This window comes from Falco peregrinus, chromosome 11 (assembly GCF_023634155.1).
Source record: "Falco peregrinus isolate bFalPer1 chromosome 11, bFalPer1.pri, whole genome shotgun sequence".
NCBI lineage: Eukaryota > Metazoa > Chordata > Aves > Falconiformes > Falconidae > Falco > Falco peregrinus.
Window position 1 is genome coordinate 26947805 of NC_073731.1, and position 19728 is coordinate 26967532.

At 41.1% G+C, this 19728-nt stretch overlaps 3 protein-coding genes across 3 annotated transcripts in view; 1 reads left to right on the forward strand and 2 right to left on the reverse strand.

Moving 5' to 3' along the window:
* TP53BP2 (tumor protein p53 binding protein 2) overlaps nt 1-3377 on the reverse strand; it is a 78567-nt gene extending 75190 nt beyond the window's left edge. The window contains exon 1 of the mRNA XM_055816528.1: nt 2724-3377. The gene's annotated coding sequence lies outside the window, so the exon portion shown is untranslated. The remainder of the gene's footprint in view (nt 1-2723) is intronic.
* Nucleotides 3378-3510: 133 nt separating this feature from the next.
* Nucleotides 3511-9410, forward strand: DEGS1 (delta 4-desaturase, sphingolipid 1). The gene is made up of 3 exons (XM_055816536.1): nt 3511-3684; nt 4561-5303; nt 7538-9410. Exons 1-3 carry the CDS (start codon nt 3603-3605, stop codon nt 7682-7684), a joined length of 972 nt encoding a protein of 323 aa, XP_055672511.1. The 5' UTR covers nt 3511-3602; the 3' UTR covers nt 7685-9410.
* A 5425-nt stretch (nt 9411-14835) lies between these two features.
* The window catches only part of NVL (nuclear VCP like), a 43690-nt gene continuing 38797 nt past the window's right edge, over nt 14836-19728 (reverse strand). Inside the window, exons 22-23 of the mRNA XM_055816529.1 lie at nt 16777-16847; nt 14836-15095 (exon numbers count right to left, since the gene is read on the reverse strand). Coding sequence (XP_055672504.1) covers nt 15051-15095; nt 16777-16847 — 116 coding nt within the window. The 3' untranslated portion in view covers nt 14836-15050. The remainder of the gene's footprint in view (nt 15096-16776; nt 16848-19728) is intronic.

The window sequence follows — 19728 nt, forward strand, 5'->3', positions numbered from 1 at the left end:
CACTTTTGACGATACGTTTCTGTGCATGTTTATGTGAATTGGTCTATCGGCCTCAAAATTAGAGGGTTAGTAGCGATTAGTGTCTGCACGATCTGTTCAAGGAAGAATGCCAAACTAGTGAGACAAAGATGTAACTTGATGAACTTACATGAAGAATCATTTTATTTGCAGCCAGTGTTCAGTTTTAGTACATGTAGCAAGGGCTGAAATTGAACAGCTCAAGGTTGACAGAGAAGCTGATAGTGTGTTTTACAGTTACTTTCTTAAAATAGCTTAAAGCTATTGAGGCTAGCTTTCCTTCTTTTCAAGCTTTCCTTTTTTTCCCCTAAAACCAGCAGCTTGCTTTGTACACTGCTTTTTGTTTCATAGTAGGGTTGGGGATTTTTTACAAATTTGCATATCTAGTGAACATACTGAAAATGGTATTGGCAGATACCACAACAGTACTTTTCGATGGAAAAGCTGTTTGCAGCTGGGTCTTGCTCCCCAAATTGAACAAGCTGTATGTAAATGCAGTATGTAAGCACCTTCTAAACAAGGGCTAATGGATGTAACAGGTGGAAGCCCTGAATGAAGAAAGATACATGCTTAACACTAAATTTCTCAGATTAAAGAGCAGACGGAAACAAACAGTAACTTCTTCAATTGCTGATACTTGCTCAGGACAGCACATTAATTTAAGCAGAAGTTCATTAATGTTATGAGGATGCCTTCACATAACTTCTGAACATAAAAGGTAAGACCATACTGAAGAGAAACTTGGTTGTTCTTACTGAGATCTTCTAACAGTTAATTGTGGGATGCACTGAGATTGCCTAAGGAATTTTCAGTATCAAGAGCCTCTTGAAATTAGGATGACACAGGATGCAGTTAAATGTGCCTTCAGACAGGTGAAGACTACCTGATTTCTTCGCATTCCTGATGATTTTAAGAAGGTAACTGGCAGATTATAGTGAGAGATGGTTATTTCATTCCTAAGAAAATTCGGTTTGGACTACTTCACAGCAACGTGTCTACTAGTTGGGAACTATTCTGATACTCTCCAGCTGCATTCCTGTGCTACTTTGACACTGTACCTGGACCAGCTCACTTGCCCGTGTGCTCTCCACTCCTGCAGTTGTCCTTACTGGATCTCATCTTCCTGGTTGGATGAGCATGTGCTGCCAGCTTTGGTTTACATTTGTCACGAACAAGTGGTTTAGGTTAAGTTGCTGAAGAGCCAGCCACTCTAGGATTTTTTTCTAGCTTTGTGTCAGCTGAAGATGTGCTAGGTCGTGGATCTCTTTTCCCTTCAGAAGGGAAAAGGTCAGATAGAAAAACTGTTAGCTTGCTGAAGACCTGATAAATCTGGATTTGTTGTATGGACTGCTTAAACCAGAAAGACTCGGTGATTAAATAGGAAAACCGCTTTGTATTCCAGGACACTCAGGCAATTAAATTTTCCAAAGCTTTCTATTTAATATTTTTCTTAGTTGTGTAAGCCTTGTTTGGCTGCTATGGAATGTTTAGTTTATAAATCTGGGATCTTCTATTTAATTACCAAACTGAAACTTGTGACCATTTACAAACCTATATGCATTTTGCAGTACTGTAGACCTGCCTCTGTGTACCGAACTCCTGGTACTCTGTCTCTCCCCCTGTGCTCCTGTTGGCAGTTGTGACCTTTCTTATCAGCAGGCCCATTCGTTCTTTTGGCAAGATCCTTCTGGATGAGAAGGTTTTTAGCAAAATGATGGATAGCAGTGCTAATATTTGAACTACGACAAGAAGGGAACATTTTCAGAAACATTACATAAAGCGTTCAGAGTGCAGTTGAGTGAAATGCTTGTGACCCTGGCAGTTTTGCAGTCAGCTTCTGCACTGGTAACTCAAATGCACTTCCTGGTTTATTGTGAAGCAGTCACTGAGTAAAAAGTAAAACTGAACATCCCCTGCAAGGACAAAATGCCTTGCTGAAATCTAAACGTGTTTTACTTCCTACGCTGCACCAGTCCTCACAAAGTCTACAAAATTCATGTCATGTGACTAAGGAAGCAAAAGCTGTGAATAAACTTTCATCTCTCCTCTACTTGCTCCCTTTTTCACTTCTAATTCACATCCTAATACACACAGACTAAAAATGCATGTAAACACAAATACTCGCACAGCTGTTATGCTTTTTAGAGCCTATGCTCTATTACTTTAGATTGTAAACATGTTCTAGTAGGAACTCGATTTCCCTTACATTTGCACCTTCGCACATGGGGCTGTTAGCTGCCAGTATGTATTAGCCTTTTTTATTCGTTATTACTAATAAATTTTAAGCGATGCATCACAAACCTCAAGTTACTCTTATTACATTAATAGATAAGGTATAATTAACTTTGTGATAACTTCCTCTTGTTGTTTTTATCACTGATTTAGATTGTTTTAATTTGAGTGGATTTATGGACAACTGCAATTCCAAGCAAGCAGCCATTCAACTTCTACATAAAGTAATCTTTGTAACTGAACTGCCCACAGTCAATATTACATGAGAAACATGCAAGGACAGATTAAATGGAGATTAGTTCTCACAGAGGAGTTTGTCAGAGAAGTTTGTAAACTATCTTACCACAGAAAGTGAAGAAAACTGAGACCTTGGCACAGGTGTTTTGAGTTGTAGTTGAGTATCTTTAGCCAGCTTATAGAAATCTAGATTTTGGACAAACGATAGCTAGTCCCTACAGGCACACACCTCTTACCTTTGGAACAAAGTGCTTTTTAAGGAGCTGCTGTAAGATGCGGTTCCTGTTCCCGATCTCAAGCAAGCGAGCTGCACGACACCGTCTGCGGTGGCTTCTGAGCAGGTTGTCCCCACAACTGGAGAGGGGCAGAGATGTCACGGGCAGCTAAACCTGTGCGAACACCACTGCAGGCCGGAGGCAGGCGGGGCGGGCCGCGGGCCGCGGAGGCTTCTCCCGCCCGGCTGCCTGGCCTGGCGGCGGCCCTGCCCGCAGCGCGGTGCCTGGCGGGGAACGCTCGGCGCGGGAGGGCTCCCGCCGGCGCCTTACAAGCCGAGAATCTTCTCTTTCTCCTTAAGTAATAGTTATGCAGGGGCGTTGTTAAAGGCACCCACAGCGCAGGCAGCGACAGTGCCGGGCTGAGAGGCTCGCTGCCTCCCCGCGCGGCTCCCCTGAGGCGGCAGCGCCTCACGGCCCCTCGCCGAGCCCGCCGCGGCATCTCTCCCCTGAGAGGGGATACATACACGCACAACACGACTTCCCTGAGGCGGAAGCGGGGCCCGAGGGGCAGCCCCCGCCTCGCCGGCCGCCGCCACCACCGCGGCTCTACCCGGCGGCGGCGCCAGAGCGCGAGGGCAGCCGCCCCCGGCCCCTCAGGCAGCGGCACCGCCGGACGCCGCGCCCCGCCCGGCCAGGCCAGGCGAGCGGGGAGCGAGACGCACAGGCGGGGCGGGGCCTGTCAGCCCTGACAGCCGGCAGCAGCCAATGGGGGGGAGAAGACGGGCGGTGGGCGGGACGCCCGCCGAGCCGCCTCCGCAGCGCTATAAAGCGCGGTGCCGGGGGGCGACGCGGCGCTGAGCGGGCGGGCGCTCCGGGCTGTGTCGGTGTCGCGCTGCCGGGATGGGCAACACCGTCGCTAGGGAGGACTTCGAGTGGGTCTACACGGACCAGCCTCATGCCGATCGCCGCAAGGAGATTCTGGGTGAGGAGGGGGGCCGGCGCTGGTGCCGCCGCTCCTTGCCACCGGCTGCGTGGCGGGGGGGGGGGACACCCCACAAAATGGCTGCCAGCCGCCCGCGCCGGGGGGAGGCCCCGCCACCAGCTGTTCGGGGCCCGCGGGGGGCGGCCTGGGCCCGCGTGAGGGGAGCGGCGCCGGGCGCGGACGAGGGGGCGGGAGCCGCCGCCTTGGCGGCGCTGGCGGGGGAGGGGACGGGACGGGAAGGAGCGGGGCGGGGGGGCGGCTCGCCCGGCCTCGCCGCCTGCGGGGACGGAGCCCCAGCCCCGAGGCGCGGGACGGGCGGCCCGGGCTTCCATTTCGAGCAGCGAAGCGAGCGCCCGGCTCCGGTCAGCGCGGCGGCCCGGGCTGCGCGCCCCCCGTGCGGGGTAGCCGAGCCGGCGCCTGCCTGTCGTGATAAACAGCTCGTGTGTCGCGATAAACAGATCACGTGTTGCGTAGCGGTCAGCGCGGCGCCCGGTACGGGGCTAAGCAGCCGCGTCGTCTAGCGAGACGGCCAAGATGGGAGCGCGCCTGCTGCCGCCCGTGCGAGTCACGCTGGGCTGCCCGTGCGGAGCCGCGTCCTTCCCGAGGAGGCTGGAGGGGGCCCCGGTGCTTTCCATGGACGTGGCTAGTTGCTGAGCAACAGAAAAATACTAAAATAATTTAATTTTTGAAAGGCTTCACTGTAGCAATGAATGTCACAAGTGGAAAAGTGGGGCGTTTTCATTACCTCGGCAGACAAACCCTCATTGGGAGGAAGGGAAGAAATCACAGTCCCTGCTTTTGTAATCCAACTGGGATAGCCGGCTGTAGGGAGAGCCTCTAAGTGATTCCTTTTTCGTTTAATTCTTTCCCATTTAGCTAAACATCCAGAGATAAAAGCGTTAATGAAGCCAGACTACAACTTAATCTGGGTGGTTATACTGATGGTTCTTGCGCAGTTGACTGCCTTTTATCTAGTTAAAGACTTGGACTGGAAATGGGTGATCTTCTGGGCATATGTTTTTGGAAGCTGTATTAGCCACTCCATGACTCTGGCTATTCATGAGATCTCTCACAACAGTGCCTTTGGCAACAGCAAAGCGATGTGGAATCGATGGTTTGGAATATTTGCCAACCTCCCTCTTGGTCTCCCGTACTCCATATCCTTCAAGAGATACCACATGGATCATCATCGTTACTTGGGAGGCGACGGAATTGATGTGGACATTCCTACTAACTTTGAAGGCTGGTTTTTCTGCACCCGTTTTAGGAAGTTCATATGGATTGTTCTTCAGCCTTTTTTCTATGCCATTAGACCTCTCTGCATCAATCCGAAACCCATTACACGACTTGAAATAATCAATTTATTGGCTCAGCTTTCCTTTGATATTGTGATATATTACTTATGGGGAATCAAATCCACTTTTTACATGCTTGCTGGTTCAGTACTTGGACTTGGGTTGCACCCAATTTCAGGACACTTCATAGCTGAACATTATATGTTTTTAAAAGGACATGAGACTTATTCCTACTACGGGCCACTTAATTTGCTCACTTTTAATGTTGGCTACCACAATGAACATCATGACTTCCCCAATATTCCTGGCAAGAGCCTTCCACTGGTAAGTTTACTTCCAAGGTTATCACTTTTTCTTAAAATAAGTCCTACTTGAATTTTAAAAGCAGGTTCAACACTGATAGAAGAATGAAAGTTTGGAATTTTAAAAAAAAAAAAACAGACAAAAAACCCCAAACCAAAAAACATCAAAACCCATCCAACTCAACAGTTTCTAAGTTGAGTGATGAAGGGGGTAACCACTTACCATTTTAGTGGTATCCTGAACCAGCTTCCAGTGTCAAGCCCCTTCCATGAATGGAGAGGGAAGGAAACGCATGTCTTATGCTTTGCACTAACTTTAGTTTTCTGTAATTACAACCAGCCTTCTGATTTCTTCAGTTTGTAAGTATGCAAAAAAAAAAAAAAGTAGGTAAGAAGAAGTTGCAGATAGCTTCAGAGATTTGTTGGCTTTGTCCTTGAAATTTTAAGGACAGTGTTGTAATGCATGCTTATCTGTCAGTCTCTTCTATCACTGATGTTCCCTGGTGGGGAAGAGAGAGAGTTTGAGGTACCTGCTCATGTTTATTGTACTGTTGACAAATGTTTAATAGCTTTCTAGTTTGGAGTAGCTCAGTTTTCTCTAGAGAGAACCTTTGAACCCCAAGTATCAGCTGTACGCTGACAGAATTAAGGCTTCAAAGCTAAGAGTTAGACCTGTCACATCTGCATGAGTAGCAGATGTGAATTTCCAAACTAGTTTCTCCCCACTTCAATCTTTGTTGGTTTCTTTTAAGCAGGAGCTTAATTCTCATTGTATGTGTTTCTGAATTGGAGCATGGGAACACAGGCTTCCAGGGGTTACACCTAAAACTCATCTCCAGGGAAAAGTGTTTCCCATCAGACACTAAATTTGCAGTTTGACAGCAGCTGTGGTGTTGGTCTGGTACTTTGTTACTGCACTTGGTAACAGTTAAGACCTTGTAAACTTGTGCCTTTGGAATCTAAACTTGATTGTTACTTCTGTTGTGAGTCGTGGAATTGTACATGAAGTCTACTCCAGCACTACTTTAGCAGGGCAGGTAAATTCTGTAATTGGTTTGTTGAGACTTCGGGGTTTTTACCTTTTAAAAAGAAGATGATTTCTCTTATTCATAGATTTAATCTTTCAGATAAAGCTGAAGTTGCTTGAACTCACCTTTTGATACCTAGATGAGTGCTGGTGAACCAGCGTTTCATTTGCACCAGTACTTAAGTTGTAGACAGGGAATTCCCACCCCCCACCCCCCACCCAAGTATTTAACTGCAGAGGCAAATACCCAGCTTTGCTACAGGACTCTTAACCCACAGCTCTGATAAGAAAACAAAGCCTTCTTTCAGAACAGTGCAGTTAATTTGATTGAACTGGACTCTGCTATGCTATGTGCTAAAGATCCTGAAGTACAGAATACTTGATTTTAGCTGGGGTACTGGTGAGCTGAGAATAATTACTGTTGAATAAAAGTATACTGGCTAGATGCACTGATTGACAGGTGTGGTGATGGATCAAAACTATCTTTAGCTCCAGACCAGGAATGCTAATATCTTGGGTTTGTTGCTTCTATAGATTACTGTTTTTCTTCTGTCTAAAGCTATGGAATTTAGTGAAAAATCAGGTTTGGGCTGTTCAGGTTTTTAAGGCTTTAGGTGGTTGGCCTTAAGTGTATCAGTAAGGATATCTAACTGAAACTCTAGGTCTTAGTTTAAAACAGTGGTCTAGCTAGCAGGTACATCCTGAGAATAAAGTCTCTGGAAGCAGCTTGTGTTCATTCTTTTAACATCTGTCTTTGAGGAGCATCTTGTTTCTAGAAATAAGATACTTTTTTTTACTTCTGAGCGCTGAGGTTTGAAACTACATGTAAAAATAGCAATGTTAAACATTTCATCCTAGAACTTAACATCCTTTTTAGTGATACTTGTATGCTGATGAGTCATCACTGAATGGAGCCACCCACTTCCACTAGCAACCATACTGCTTGCTTTTGTGAGCAGTGGGTAGCACAGAGAATGGAGTTCTGAGTGCTAGCACAGTTTGTTCTGGGTAGCTTCAACAGAAGAGTTTCACGTGAAGTCTACTTAACAATTGGAGTTGCTTTTTCCTTCAGAAAACTTAAATGTTGTAGTGCTCGTAGCCTTTCCTATAGAATCTAACATCTAAAATGAAACTTTACTGCTCTACATTAAGTTACAGGTTGAGGATTGTAAAGTTGTCGTGATTGGTGCTAATATAAATAGTAAATAAACCTCCTATCTCCTCTTTAGGTGAAGAAAATAGCAGCTGAATACTATGACAACCTGCCACAATATAACTCTTGGATAAAAGTACTGTATGACTTCGTGATGGATGACACAATCAGCCCATATTCACGCATGAAAAGGCAATTAAAGGGGGAAGTGAAGCAAGATTAAGCTTCTGCCAACCAAAAAACCTTGAAATGTCTGCTTGCTTTAAAGTGGCTGGTATAAGGTCTCTTGCTAAAGCTGTTCACCAGTGTCCTGAATTCAGATCTACAGCAACACAGCAATGCATCCTTAAGGATTTTGTAGCAGACTCCTACCAGCTATAACATTCCTTGCAGTTCTCAGATTCATTTGTTTAATGTGTCTGTTTGCCGAAGGATCAGCGTTATATGTGTAATGCTGAATCACTCTGTTACAGAATTTACTTTGGCAGGTGTTATATATAAAATCTGTCTGCCTCTTAGTATTTTAAAAGTTCTCAATGTAGTACCCTGGCCACAACATGCTATTTAGATGACTGTAGTGTTAAAATACTTGCCTGTTAATTCTAAACTAACACAGTTTAACTTAAATCTTTTGTTGAACCTGTTTCCTAACTTATGGGTGGAAGAACTAAATTTGCACAGAAATGTTAAGTTGGCTTTTGTTTAAATGTGTAATATGTCATTTGAAGCATTGCTTTAAAGATCTACCTTTTCTACTGGAAGTACCTTAAAGGAGCACTCTATCAGAACAAAACGGCGTCTTTCAGATGGCTTGTGTGACTTGCTTGTAAAAAGGTGGGGAATTCAAGGGTATTGCCAACTTTGTGGGTCCCCTGCCTACTGCCTAAGCTGCTTGTGTCAGCATATAGCTTGAGCAGCCAGTGTTTTAGATTGTACTGTGTAAGCCACTAGTTAACCTAATATAACTGATCAGGTTTTTCATATTGGAAAAATCTTGTTGCAGTTTGGGGTATTTCTGGTCTGCAAAGAAAAATCATTAGGCTTGTCCTAATTGGTTCTGCTGTTACCATGGTTTAAAATATTCAATCTATAAATATTTGCACTCGGTTGGAAGCTTGGCTTGTAAGGAAAACTGAATCAATTGAAGCACATACTGTTCTGGCAAGCAAGGCTAGCTGCAACCACTGACAGCTCTACCTATTAAGCACATCAGTCATTGTGTACTCAGAAAGGTGTTGCTAAATGATCCTGACTTTATTTTCCCTAAACCTACAGTACCCTACATAAACATTTGTCTGTCTTGCATATTAAAATGCGAGAGCACAGGTAGTGGTATCAAAATTTCCTGCTTGAGAAGTTTTTAAACTGGGAACAGAGAATGGATAGAATTGCTAAACACTGAAGGATCTCTGTATACCTCAGCACAGTGTATTTGCTTTCTGTCTTCTAATGCATTGATGACAGCTTTAAGCTGTCAAAAGATGGCTACAAATCACCTTTACACCTCAAATGGTGATCCTATGGATTGTTCTTCACTTACCTGAAAGATGGAATCTGATGAAGTTGGAAGTCTTAGCTGTTGTCTGTACCTGTCTGCTGTAAGTTGCTTAACTTTTAGATGCTTTCATCTCCTGCATTTTAATTTTTTTTGGAAGAAGCTGAGTGCCTGACAAGAATGTGTTGGTGCATCTTAAACCTTGCTTGATTGCGGTCCTGTTCTTAATGTGTGTTTTGTTTAAGTGTGGGCCTCTATTTGCGGTTAAGCAATAGAAATATTATGAAAATGTGCCAACCACTTAAAAAGTGACTTCAATGATGCCAATAACCTGCTAGCCAGCCAACATATTGCTCAGGGTTGGGTGTAATGGCAAAATATATCCAGTATTTCTATATGTAATTTAAAAGTAAATATTAAAGTAATATTGGTCCCCTGATGCTGAAGGAATTAAGCTTTAGAGAAATTTGGTATTTTTAAGGCAGATGGAAGACCTGTTCTGTTGAGTGGTGGTACAGATGAACTGCAAAGAATCCTTGCCTTCCCTTTCTACTCAGAAGAAAACTGGCTTTGGTTGAAAGACTTGAATAGGCTTAAGTTGCAAAAACAGTTTCTTTTTAGGCCACTTAGGACTGCTCAATTTAAGAAGTGAAAGGTGGAATTAAATCCCTTTTGTTGATGGTTTAACACAGCGGGATGAAGGAAGGAAAGCATCTTGAAAAAGTTTTATAGCTAAAGCAATTCAGTTATCCTAGATGAATACTTAAGATAACCAGAGTTCAGAGTCAAGATTTTATATTTGGGTTTAGTTATTTGTGGAATCACTGATGGCCCTTACTGTCCTCCCAATGGGTACTGGAAGTGTGAATTCCTGCTTTTAAACAGGACTGAAGTTACCATCTCTTGTTTAAAATGGCAAATGTTGCTTTAAGGTGTTCTGACTGATTTTTCACTTCAAGAGCTGCAGAGTAGTGGGGAATTCTGAGGGAAATACCTGCTTGCCATAATCTTTCTGAAACACCTGCTGGACTAGGTTAATTTGAGCCAATGAGACTTAAGTTTGGATCTAAGCAATGGTCTGATTCTCACAAGTATTGGTAATTATCATTTAGTTACATAATTCCTGTGTAATGCACAAAATGCCTTGGCAGCTAACTTTGGTAGCAGGGATTCTGCCAGAGGCAGATCTCTGAAAGTTACCCTATATTGCAGTTCCATCCTTAAAAAAAACCCACCAGACTTAAAAGCAGGAATGAGGACCACCTGGACTTACTTCACTTGTGTTTGATATATTCTAAATGAGTAACTAGTTTTCTCTGGTCATACTTATAATGTGGTGTTCAGTCCAAAGGCATGGCACAGAAACAAGAGATACCACATTTTGGTAAAAATACACATGAATAATATTGTTACTGTTTTTTTAAGGAATTAAGTGATTTTTATTAGTGCTATTAAAATATACCTGGCAGAAACAGGCTAGTATAATTTTTGAATTTATCTGAAAGTTGCAGGGAGCTTTGAATAACCAGTGAAGAATAAATTAAACCTAAGGAGCATTCAGAACCCCTACAGTTAACCCAATTATAAACTTTTAAAAAATCTGTTCAGATGGAATGAGGTAACTTTGGCATTTCTATATGCTTGTTGGGGTTTGCTCCTCTCTGTGTAACTAAAGCATTTTACTAATTTGTCCATTTGGCAAACCTCTCCTTTATGTGAAACCAACCAGGAGTTTAACTGTCAAAACACAGCTGACTTTGGGTCAGTGGTGTTAAACACATCATCCAAGTGCTACAGGAGCTCTGAATCCCCCTCAGAACTTTGTTCTGAAACGTGTAAGCTGCTCAAACTGCCTTGCTGCATGGCTTTAACGCCCCCATCACCCCCACCCCCCAATTACTTTAAGCTGATTAAGTGGAATAAGTAATGCATCCTGGAATCTGATCATACTAGGCATGAGAGTTCCCACAGGACAAGCATGGGCATATTCCTCTTTCAAAACAACTCTTGCCTCTGGTGTTCTTGCTTTGCTGTTGAACCTGTCTGTTCCACAACAGTGGCTAATTAACATGTTAAATGGATGCATCTTTCTGGCTATAGAGCTCCATGCTTTCAGATCCTGGGCAAGACATCCTACCTAGAACCAGAAGTCAGTGGAAAAAAAAGACTTCTGGTTCTGTGTCTCAGAATTCCTCTGGCTAACTCTTTAAATGTCACTAGCAAGCAGGTAACAAATACTTAAAGTCTACAGATGTTGAGAAATGGATCAATTCTAGGTGAATGGACACTTAGATAATGAGCTTGGTGATTCACCTCTGCCTCCTTGGCACTTACTCTTGTATCAGATGAAGTGGCATGCCATAGTAGAACTTAAAGCTGTTCATTCCTTTTTTTTTTTTTAATGAGGTTCAACAACCAATAATGTCAATGCTATCTATAGATTGCAGGCTGCCTTACCAATCCTGTCAGACAAACAGGATTGCTTTTGGGTAGCAACCTTGTGTAAGTGGTCTGAGACACAGCTTCTGGAGACTGTGCACCTCTGTAACTTGAAAGTTTTTCAAGATGTAAGGCAAAGCAAGTTCTGCTGTTCTAGCTTGCCCATTGCAAAGCACAGGAGGTGCTTCTGGGTCTGCTGAGATGGTTTTCCTAGGACTTGCTGAAGCAATCTGATGAATAGGTGTGTCTAAATCATACAGGTATGCCTTTAGTACAGCAACTTGCAACTCTGTACACAATTATCTCTTCTCTATCAAATCCTCTCTTTCACAATCAAGGCTGCAGTGGTACACAAGACTTCAGTGAGTGCAAAGATGTTGAAAAGTCTTCCTGTTGAGCCAAGAATGAAGACAGCATTTTTTTTTTTTCTGCCGAGTTCCCCGCACACTCTGCTCCCTATCCAAGCTGAAGTTAGCATCTAATGTGCTCTGGGACAGAATAGTTATTGTGATTTAGATATGTGGCTAGCTTCAGGAAACGGAAGAATGGCATGATAAACAATTTCTTGATCTTCTCACAACAAACGAGATGACTGGAGGGTAAAACCACCTCTAGGCATGTCTGCTAGGAGAGGTGGTAGCTGTATATGCAGAACAAAGTAGTATTCTCTGTATTACATGAAAAGGCTTGTTCCTTAAAGGAATTCCCATTTTCTGTGTACAAGGGATCTTGCATTTTATTTCTTAACAAGTTGGTTTTTTAGTGGTAAGTACTATAGCCTAACAAGAATTTCCCACAAGAAAAAGTAGCAGTGTGGGTACGGTGCTTTCTTGCATGAGCTGTCAAATTTAAGAGTTCAGTTGCCTACTGCTGTCTGCAACTTGATGCACATGTATCCCCGACAAGGTGAGCAGACAGGATACGATGTGTGACTGATCTGGCTTTTTCCATGTTTCAGCTTGACTTCAGATTCTCTTGTAAATGCAAACCCTCCTGCACCCCACTTCCTCTTCCATGGTTGCATATTAAGAACAATCATCAGACACCTTGTAAATTAAATCTGCTTTGTGTTGGAACTCTTGACAAGACTATATTGTTATTACTACTTAAACAGTAATGCTGTTATTACTACTGCTCAAATACTGTTTCCTCCTTAGTCTATCTTGCTTTCTTGCTCTGTATATACACAGGAATAGTACCATCATAAGAGGAAAGGAGGAGAGAATTCTTTGGTGAATATGCCAGGGCTTGAGGACTTTAGTACTTGATAAACTCATCAACTGCAGCTATCCTTAAGTATGGTAGCAGGATTCTCCTCGTATATCCATAAAGGAGAAATCATTCACATGGTGACTTTCAACTGCAGAGTGGCTTGCTTGCCCCTAGCTTTTTTTTTCCCCCATGAAAAGATGACAAATTCCTAAATTGTATCACTGAAGTTGTATCACAGTTAGACCTTTTTTGATTTCTGACTTGAAGTTTTATATAGTTTGTTTTGAAACCAATGCATGCCACAGGCAAGTAAGAACAGTGATGGCCTTTAGAATTAGAGTATCTGTGGTTAGGTGACAGATTTAAAATTTATATTTGAGGTATTATATACTGTTTTCATGGGGCTGCTGCTTGAATCCTCTTTCATGGGTCAACTCACAAACACTGAAGTGAATTGACTGTATTGCACTAAGTTCACAGCTTGCTTTCACATAGTTGCAGCTTCCTATAAAGAAAAAAGCTTTTTACTTAAGGTGGTAAAAAAACCCTGTGAAGGTGTAGACTTGGAGCTAAAACAGGATGAAGTTTATGTAATGTAGGTAGTTCTTGTACAACTCCATACATAACATCTAGGCATGATTTTATGTTAAAATTAGTCACTTCACTGATATGTACTAACTGTACTGCCTTACAGTAACAAACATTCACAAGTGAAACTAAGATAAAATCATGATCCTTCATCTTGGATTTCTGGGAATCACGGTAATTGCTGAAGCTCCCAAGCATGATTTATAATTACAAGCAGACACATCATCTTCTGCTTCATGTGCAGGGACTTTGTTAGTCATATGGGCCACAACTTGAGTCACTCCAGTCTCGGACTTCCCTAGAAGAGGGAGGGAATATCATACCATGTTGTGCAAAAATCACAGTGGTAAGTAACGTGCTGCTACAAATGTCAGTATTTTTAAAACAAGTCTGTGGTGATTAGTTATTTGTCTTAGCCTTCCCCATCCAGCTTTGGGAAAAATATGGATGATCTTTTGTCTGATTCTTCTCTGAATTGCCATCTAAGATGCAAGGCACTAATCCCTCTCAAGGTGAGGTCAGCCTTAAAGCTGGATCTGGCTGCTTGTGGTTACATCTAGCAAAGCATGGCCATTTGTTTAAATTAATTGGGATTTGAGCTGGAGACTAAATGATCTCTTCCCTCTTAAACAGTTATGTAGGGGGATGCCTACACAGTAAGTGTTGCTTACAAAAACTATTTTACTGTTTTGACATGGAAATTTCATTAATTTTTAAAGTTTGGTGTTATTAAACTTAAGACTTCAAAAGTTGCTAGCAGAATTAATCCATTTCCTTTTCTGATCTCCTTGAATGATGGTTGTAGTGCTTTTAGGAAGAACAAAACATGATCAAAGAGAAAAACTGACACTTATAATTTAGAAGTTTTGCAGAATGGTGGTGGTAAAATTAAAAAGCTATGAGGACTTGTAGGCTTCAGAAATTAGTTGCTTAGTATCTGTCACACTTCAGTGTTCTGTCTTACTTCCCAGTCTGCTGATACTGGAAGTTATCTGAGTTATGACCCTCTTTCTAAGATAAAATTTCTTGTAGTTAAGAAAACTACCAACCCTCTTGGCCTTAAAACAGTATTACTTTCCTTCCTCCAGAGGATGTCAAAACACTTGTTAAGAAATTCCAATCTGTAACAGAACTTCTTCTTGTTGCAGATTTGTCCATTAAAAAAATTAAGAGTTATGTAATAGGTGGCTTCCAATGTTTCTTAGGTGGCTGTTAAATCATAGTATCACAGTACTTCTCAGATTTCCAAACTTTACTCTCTTGTAGATAACTTTGAGACAGCCTGCCATCTGTGGATAATTTCCTTTGATAAGGTGAAGGGAAGCTGTTAGAAGCTCTGAGAACCTGTGCTGGCACAATCATAATGTGTTACTATATTTGGGAAAGGCATGAGTAAGGGTACGGTAACATACAGTGCAGCACTTCCGCAGCCTGCTTTCACAGCTTTGTTCTCCCAGGGATTCTGTCAGTGTCCTCGTTCTTGAAAACATAGCTGTCTTCACCCATAAATGAAAATGGCTATTTCAGCAGTGTAGACACTCTGAAGGGTAAGCCTCTCTGCCTCCGAGGGTACCAAATATATCAGAAAGGTATGGGCTCTTTAGCACTGAAAGCATTTATGTAAAAAATGTAAGTGGTGATAAGCAGGAAGTGTTGTATCTTTTATTTAGGAAATTGTTAACTTAAGGATGGTTTAGAGCAGTAGGTTATGATGACCTTTTTTTCAGGTACAGTTTAAAAAGTTGAAAGACTTTGGTATGGCTTCTTTCCAACCTGTCTCTTGAAATCAGGCACAGATATTACAAAACGTTCCACCAATGCAGAGTAAGTCTCTTTTGGGAATTGTCCAAGTGTATCACCTGCACAGTGACTGATGCAGTTCTTCATACATTATTTGATCCTAGCAGTGCCAAGAGGAAAAAAATACTTCAGAATGGTTAAAATCATGCAATGTATAAAAGTGACTTTATATGTATTATTAACAAAGTGAAACAAACCAGCTGTATCGGCCACTAGCTGTATTTTCAAACATTTACAAATAAGAACTTCAATATGGCAAAACCCCACTACCCTGGTTCGTAAATGAAGTTCTCCAGCACCAAGGATACCTAATCAACAGAAACCTTTGCCAGAGTTCTTACTATTGCCATGCTAGGTTTGGATTACAGCTTCACTAAGTAGTACTGCCCTCTTTACCAGGAGAGCTGCTGAACTGACACTTTACGCCCCCCTCTAGTTCTGCCAAAATGAAAAGAGATTATCTTCTTTTGCTAGTCTAACTTAACTATTCCTTAATTCTTTTCACTAGTCATTCAGAAAGACAGTTTTGAGGAAGAGAATACTTATGAGATGTTAACTTCTGCTGAAGTAACTGGCTTCCAAAGGTGATACCTATCCACAGCCTTAACAGCAACTTACTTTGGTTTGTCTCAATCAACCAATTAAATCAAAAACAAGTTAATGAAACAGCAGATGTGCATGGCAGGGAAAAGTTAGAAGGACAAACTCAAGTGAGATGCAGCTTTTTTTGTTTCTGGTATCCATAGGAAGGTGTATAGAGAATTTTTGTCAGATTTAATTTAGCAGATAGGAAGTAGCATCTGGAAATGGGAGATTATTATCTTGTACTCCAAAAGATAGTTCAAAATACCTAACTGCAAATTCTTCAGACTGATATAACTGAAAGAGGGCTCTGAGATGTGATATTTAAGCTGCCTTTCAGATGCAGAATGATATTTCTGGTTGATTTTTACCAGTGATTGCTATGTTAGAGGAGATGTTTTAAGTTTTTATTGCTGTTGCTTCTGAATACTTTGCTTAGTGATTAGCAAAAGGAGAAGGAAACGACAACCAGCACCACCTTTAAAGCATCTTGGAGCCAAAGATCACTCTTAAATTTCAGAAAAGGTCACTGACCATCAACATACAATAGTAATGAAAGGAAATAGTTAAACAGTTAACTTCTCAATTATGGTAATTAAGATTATTAAACAGTTTTCCTTTCAGTCATTAAAAAGAACAGGTCATAAGGAAACCTTTAAAACAAACTTCCTTGACAAATGCAAATAATAAGACTGATAAGCAACAGCCTAGATAAGTGTGTTTTATGTCCCATCTCAAAATCATGTCTCTGGCATATTAACAGAAATGGTTGAAGAGAAATCTCTGGTTGTCACATCCATCTCTGGGTGGGTGCACTCTAAAGGCCTTACTTCTAACTTAAAATTCCAAAGACCTAAGAGGTTGGGGCCAGCTCAATAACTAACCTGGGAATGTCAATGAGAAATCCAAGGTGCCATACTAAAAGATAACCTTGATAGCATGGTAATAAATCTACATGCAATGCATCATCTGCAGCTGAGAATGGAGACTTTAATTTCTGAGCTAGTGGAAAAAAAAAAAAAACCCACCCACCAACAAACCAACCACACATCAGGCTTGTTTAATGCAGAGACAGGTACTGTCAATTTGAAATATGTGCAAGTACACTGCAAGCTTAACTATTCCCACCAGTCTCCAGCACAAAGATATTATCCTTTCCAGGGGAGTAATAAGCCTTACATACTTGAAGCTTGTCTTACCTTTTTGGATACTGAAGATTTCACTTTCCTAAAAGCATCTTCAAAGTGTTTACGGGAAATCTTGATTTCTCCTTAAAGGAAAAAGCAAAATAAATTGCTAAAATTGCAGGCAAGTAACAATCACGTAACTGTTGCACTTGAAGGCAGCGTTCATGAAGCCTAACTGCACATGCTAGTCAGCTGGATGACATCTAATTCAGTAGTTATGAACACCTGAACTCATATTTTATGTAGCTTCCTGTCTTTGATTTTAGACAAGATCTTAATCCCTCTATCTCTTGTACTTTACGCCAAAGAATACTCACTTGTTTCAGAAAGGTATTTTAGGTATTATTATTTCTATCTGCAGATTGAGAATGAAATTCTCAAAGATGCTGAATTAACTGGATTTGATGTAAGCCAAAGTTAGAATTAAAGTCCTTTAACCCTTCTGGAAGTGAATGCCTTGAATTCTGCTGCCTCCAGTTCTGGGCTTTTTTTTCTATATGTCTTTAATATTAAGCATCCCTACAGGGTCTTATTTAGTAAGCACCTAGAAAACTTTTTGTTATCATTCTAATTCTACAGGATGCTCAACTCCTAAACCATTGACTTCATATCATTGCCTTGTCTGGCGTTACCCAGAAGTGCTGAAAGCTTTTATTTTTACAGCCTCCTGTGTTTAAGTTTATGCAAATTGCCCTTGACCTCAATGCAGCTATCCACAGTAATTATTCCTAATCATAACCTTTTGAAGAGGGTTGGTTTTTTTTTTTAGTTTGCTAAAATGTAAAAGAAATCATGGTTTCATCTGCTTTCACAAGCAAGTGCCTTATTTTATCTAGACTTAAGAATCCCAAGATACCACTACTATACAGATGCATTACAATGCTAACAGTATGCACAGGTATCAGATGACAGAGGTATGAAAAGTATGTCTTTAGAATCGGTTTGGTACATTGTTAATGTATTTCATTAAGACACTTTTTACTTCCACAGGTATGTACTGCTACCTTTGCATACATTTTTGTGATGTGAAATGGGATGTGCCAACATGGAAAAAACTGTTAAAGATTCCTCATTAATATATTTGATGTCTCAGTTTAACAAAAATCTTCTGCTGATACAGCAAAAAACTATGCAGCAGATGGAAGGCACTAACTTAAAGCATTACAGCAAATAGTAATAATTGTAGAATACTTGCTTTAAAAGTAAAGGTCAAGTTTTACTGAACTAAACAAAGAGCAGCAAGGTTCTATATGTCAGTTCTCTGAAGCTCTTATATAAGATTCTCATTAGCACATTAAGTTATACCAATATAAATGAAGATTTAAATCTAAAACATCAGCATTTTAACTTATTTCCCCAAGGAAACACTACTTATATTAAGAAATGTCTTTCACAGGAGCCAAATTACTTTGAGTCATCAAAACACCACAAAATGAAGCTATGAGAATTTTGCTTTCCCTTTTGTTTACTGTTAACTTTTAAATCAAATTCTGAAACAGTATATAGCCTCAGAGCTATAGGGAGAGAGGAAAGGGAAAGGAGAAACCAGCATTCATCAACTAGGAAGATCAGTATTATTGAGGACATGGTTATCAGAAAAAGTAAAGGTGAAAAAGTATGATGCTAATGCAAGAGTATTAGCTATGGCTAAGTATAAGCGCACTTCTACCTACTGTTAGTAGTTTAACTCTCATTGGAAGTCATAAATCTCATTGGAAGTCAAGGCTGCTTCACGCTTACTGCATGATAAAAGTGGGCACAATGCTTCCTCCTGTGGATAATTTAGCTGTCAATCTATACCGTGGCTACTTGTACTAACACAGTCTGCCTTGATTTCTGAAGACAAAACCATTTAGTCAGAATAAGTAGGAATGAATATTTTATGGTTTAAAACAATTAGTATTGATAGATTAATGATTAAGTATATCAACAGGTATAATCTTTTCAAAATAAGACTAAGTACTTAAAACACCAAATATGAGATTTTCTATTTACATAGATGAGTGAAGGATGGCTGGTTCTCTTTCCTATTAATTTGAAAGTATCAAACAAGGACCAGATCTTGCTTTTCAAATTCAACAGCAGACATACAAAACTTTTAATTAAAATCTCACTTGTTAAACTACACTTGCTATAGGGGGTCTCAAACTCTTTGCTTAAGGTCAGCTTTATAGATGATGCAGGTGATATGGAGTCACTTTTTGTATATGTTTTTTTAAAAGACAACAAGGGACATCTGGGATAAGGCCATAGTTTAGAAGGTCAGGGAATTCTCTGTGTTTGTCTTTGCAGCTGAAAGTATCAAGAGATTCTCATGCCCTATACATCCTTTGTAACTAGATCTATTTGAAATAAATATAAAATATTAAATTACAATAGGTCAGTTAGGACGTTAACAGTAAGTCACCAGGACCAGATAGTGTTCACCCAAAGGTTTTAAAGAAACTTGTCTACAGAACTGCATCATGTAACTTGTTACAGCCACCAGAGGACTGGTAAACCCCAGAGAATTATAGGAAAGATTGTTCAGTGGACTGAAAGCTGATTAAAGTATATGAAATAAAGCTTAAGGCTTAATGGTCACTTTTCAGGATAGGGAACAGGCAGCAGTAGGGTCTTCCTCTGGCATTGATGCTGAAACCGGTTTTATGCAGCATCCTCATGGGTGGAGCCAAAAGTGGAAACTCCAAGTTTGCATGGGATATTGAACTCTACTGGGAAGTCAAATGCTGGGCCAATGATGGGGAACACCACAGAACTAAAACTCTGCCCTATCATTGTTAGAATTCCCCCCTTCTTCCCCCAGACAAGTTACAATATCTAGCAACTCCCAGCCTACAGTGACTAACATTATCAGCTCTCCTAGGGCTGTTCAAGTTGAAAGTAGAGAAATATCACAAAAAGTATCCCTTTCCATTTCACTATAAAAAAGTCCCTTCAAGCAAACCACTGCCACGTGTTAAG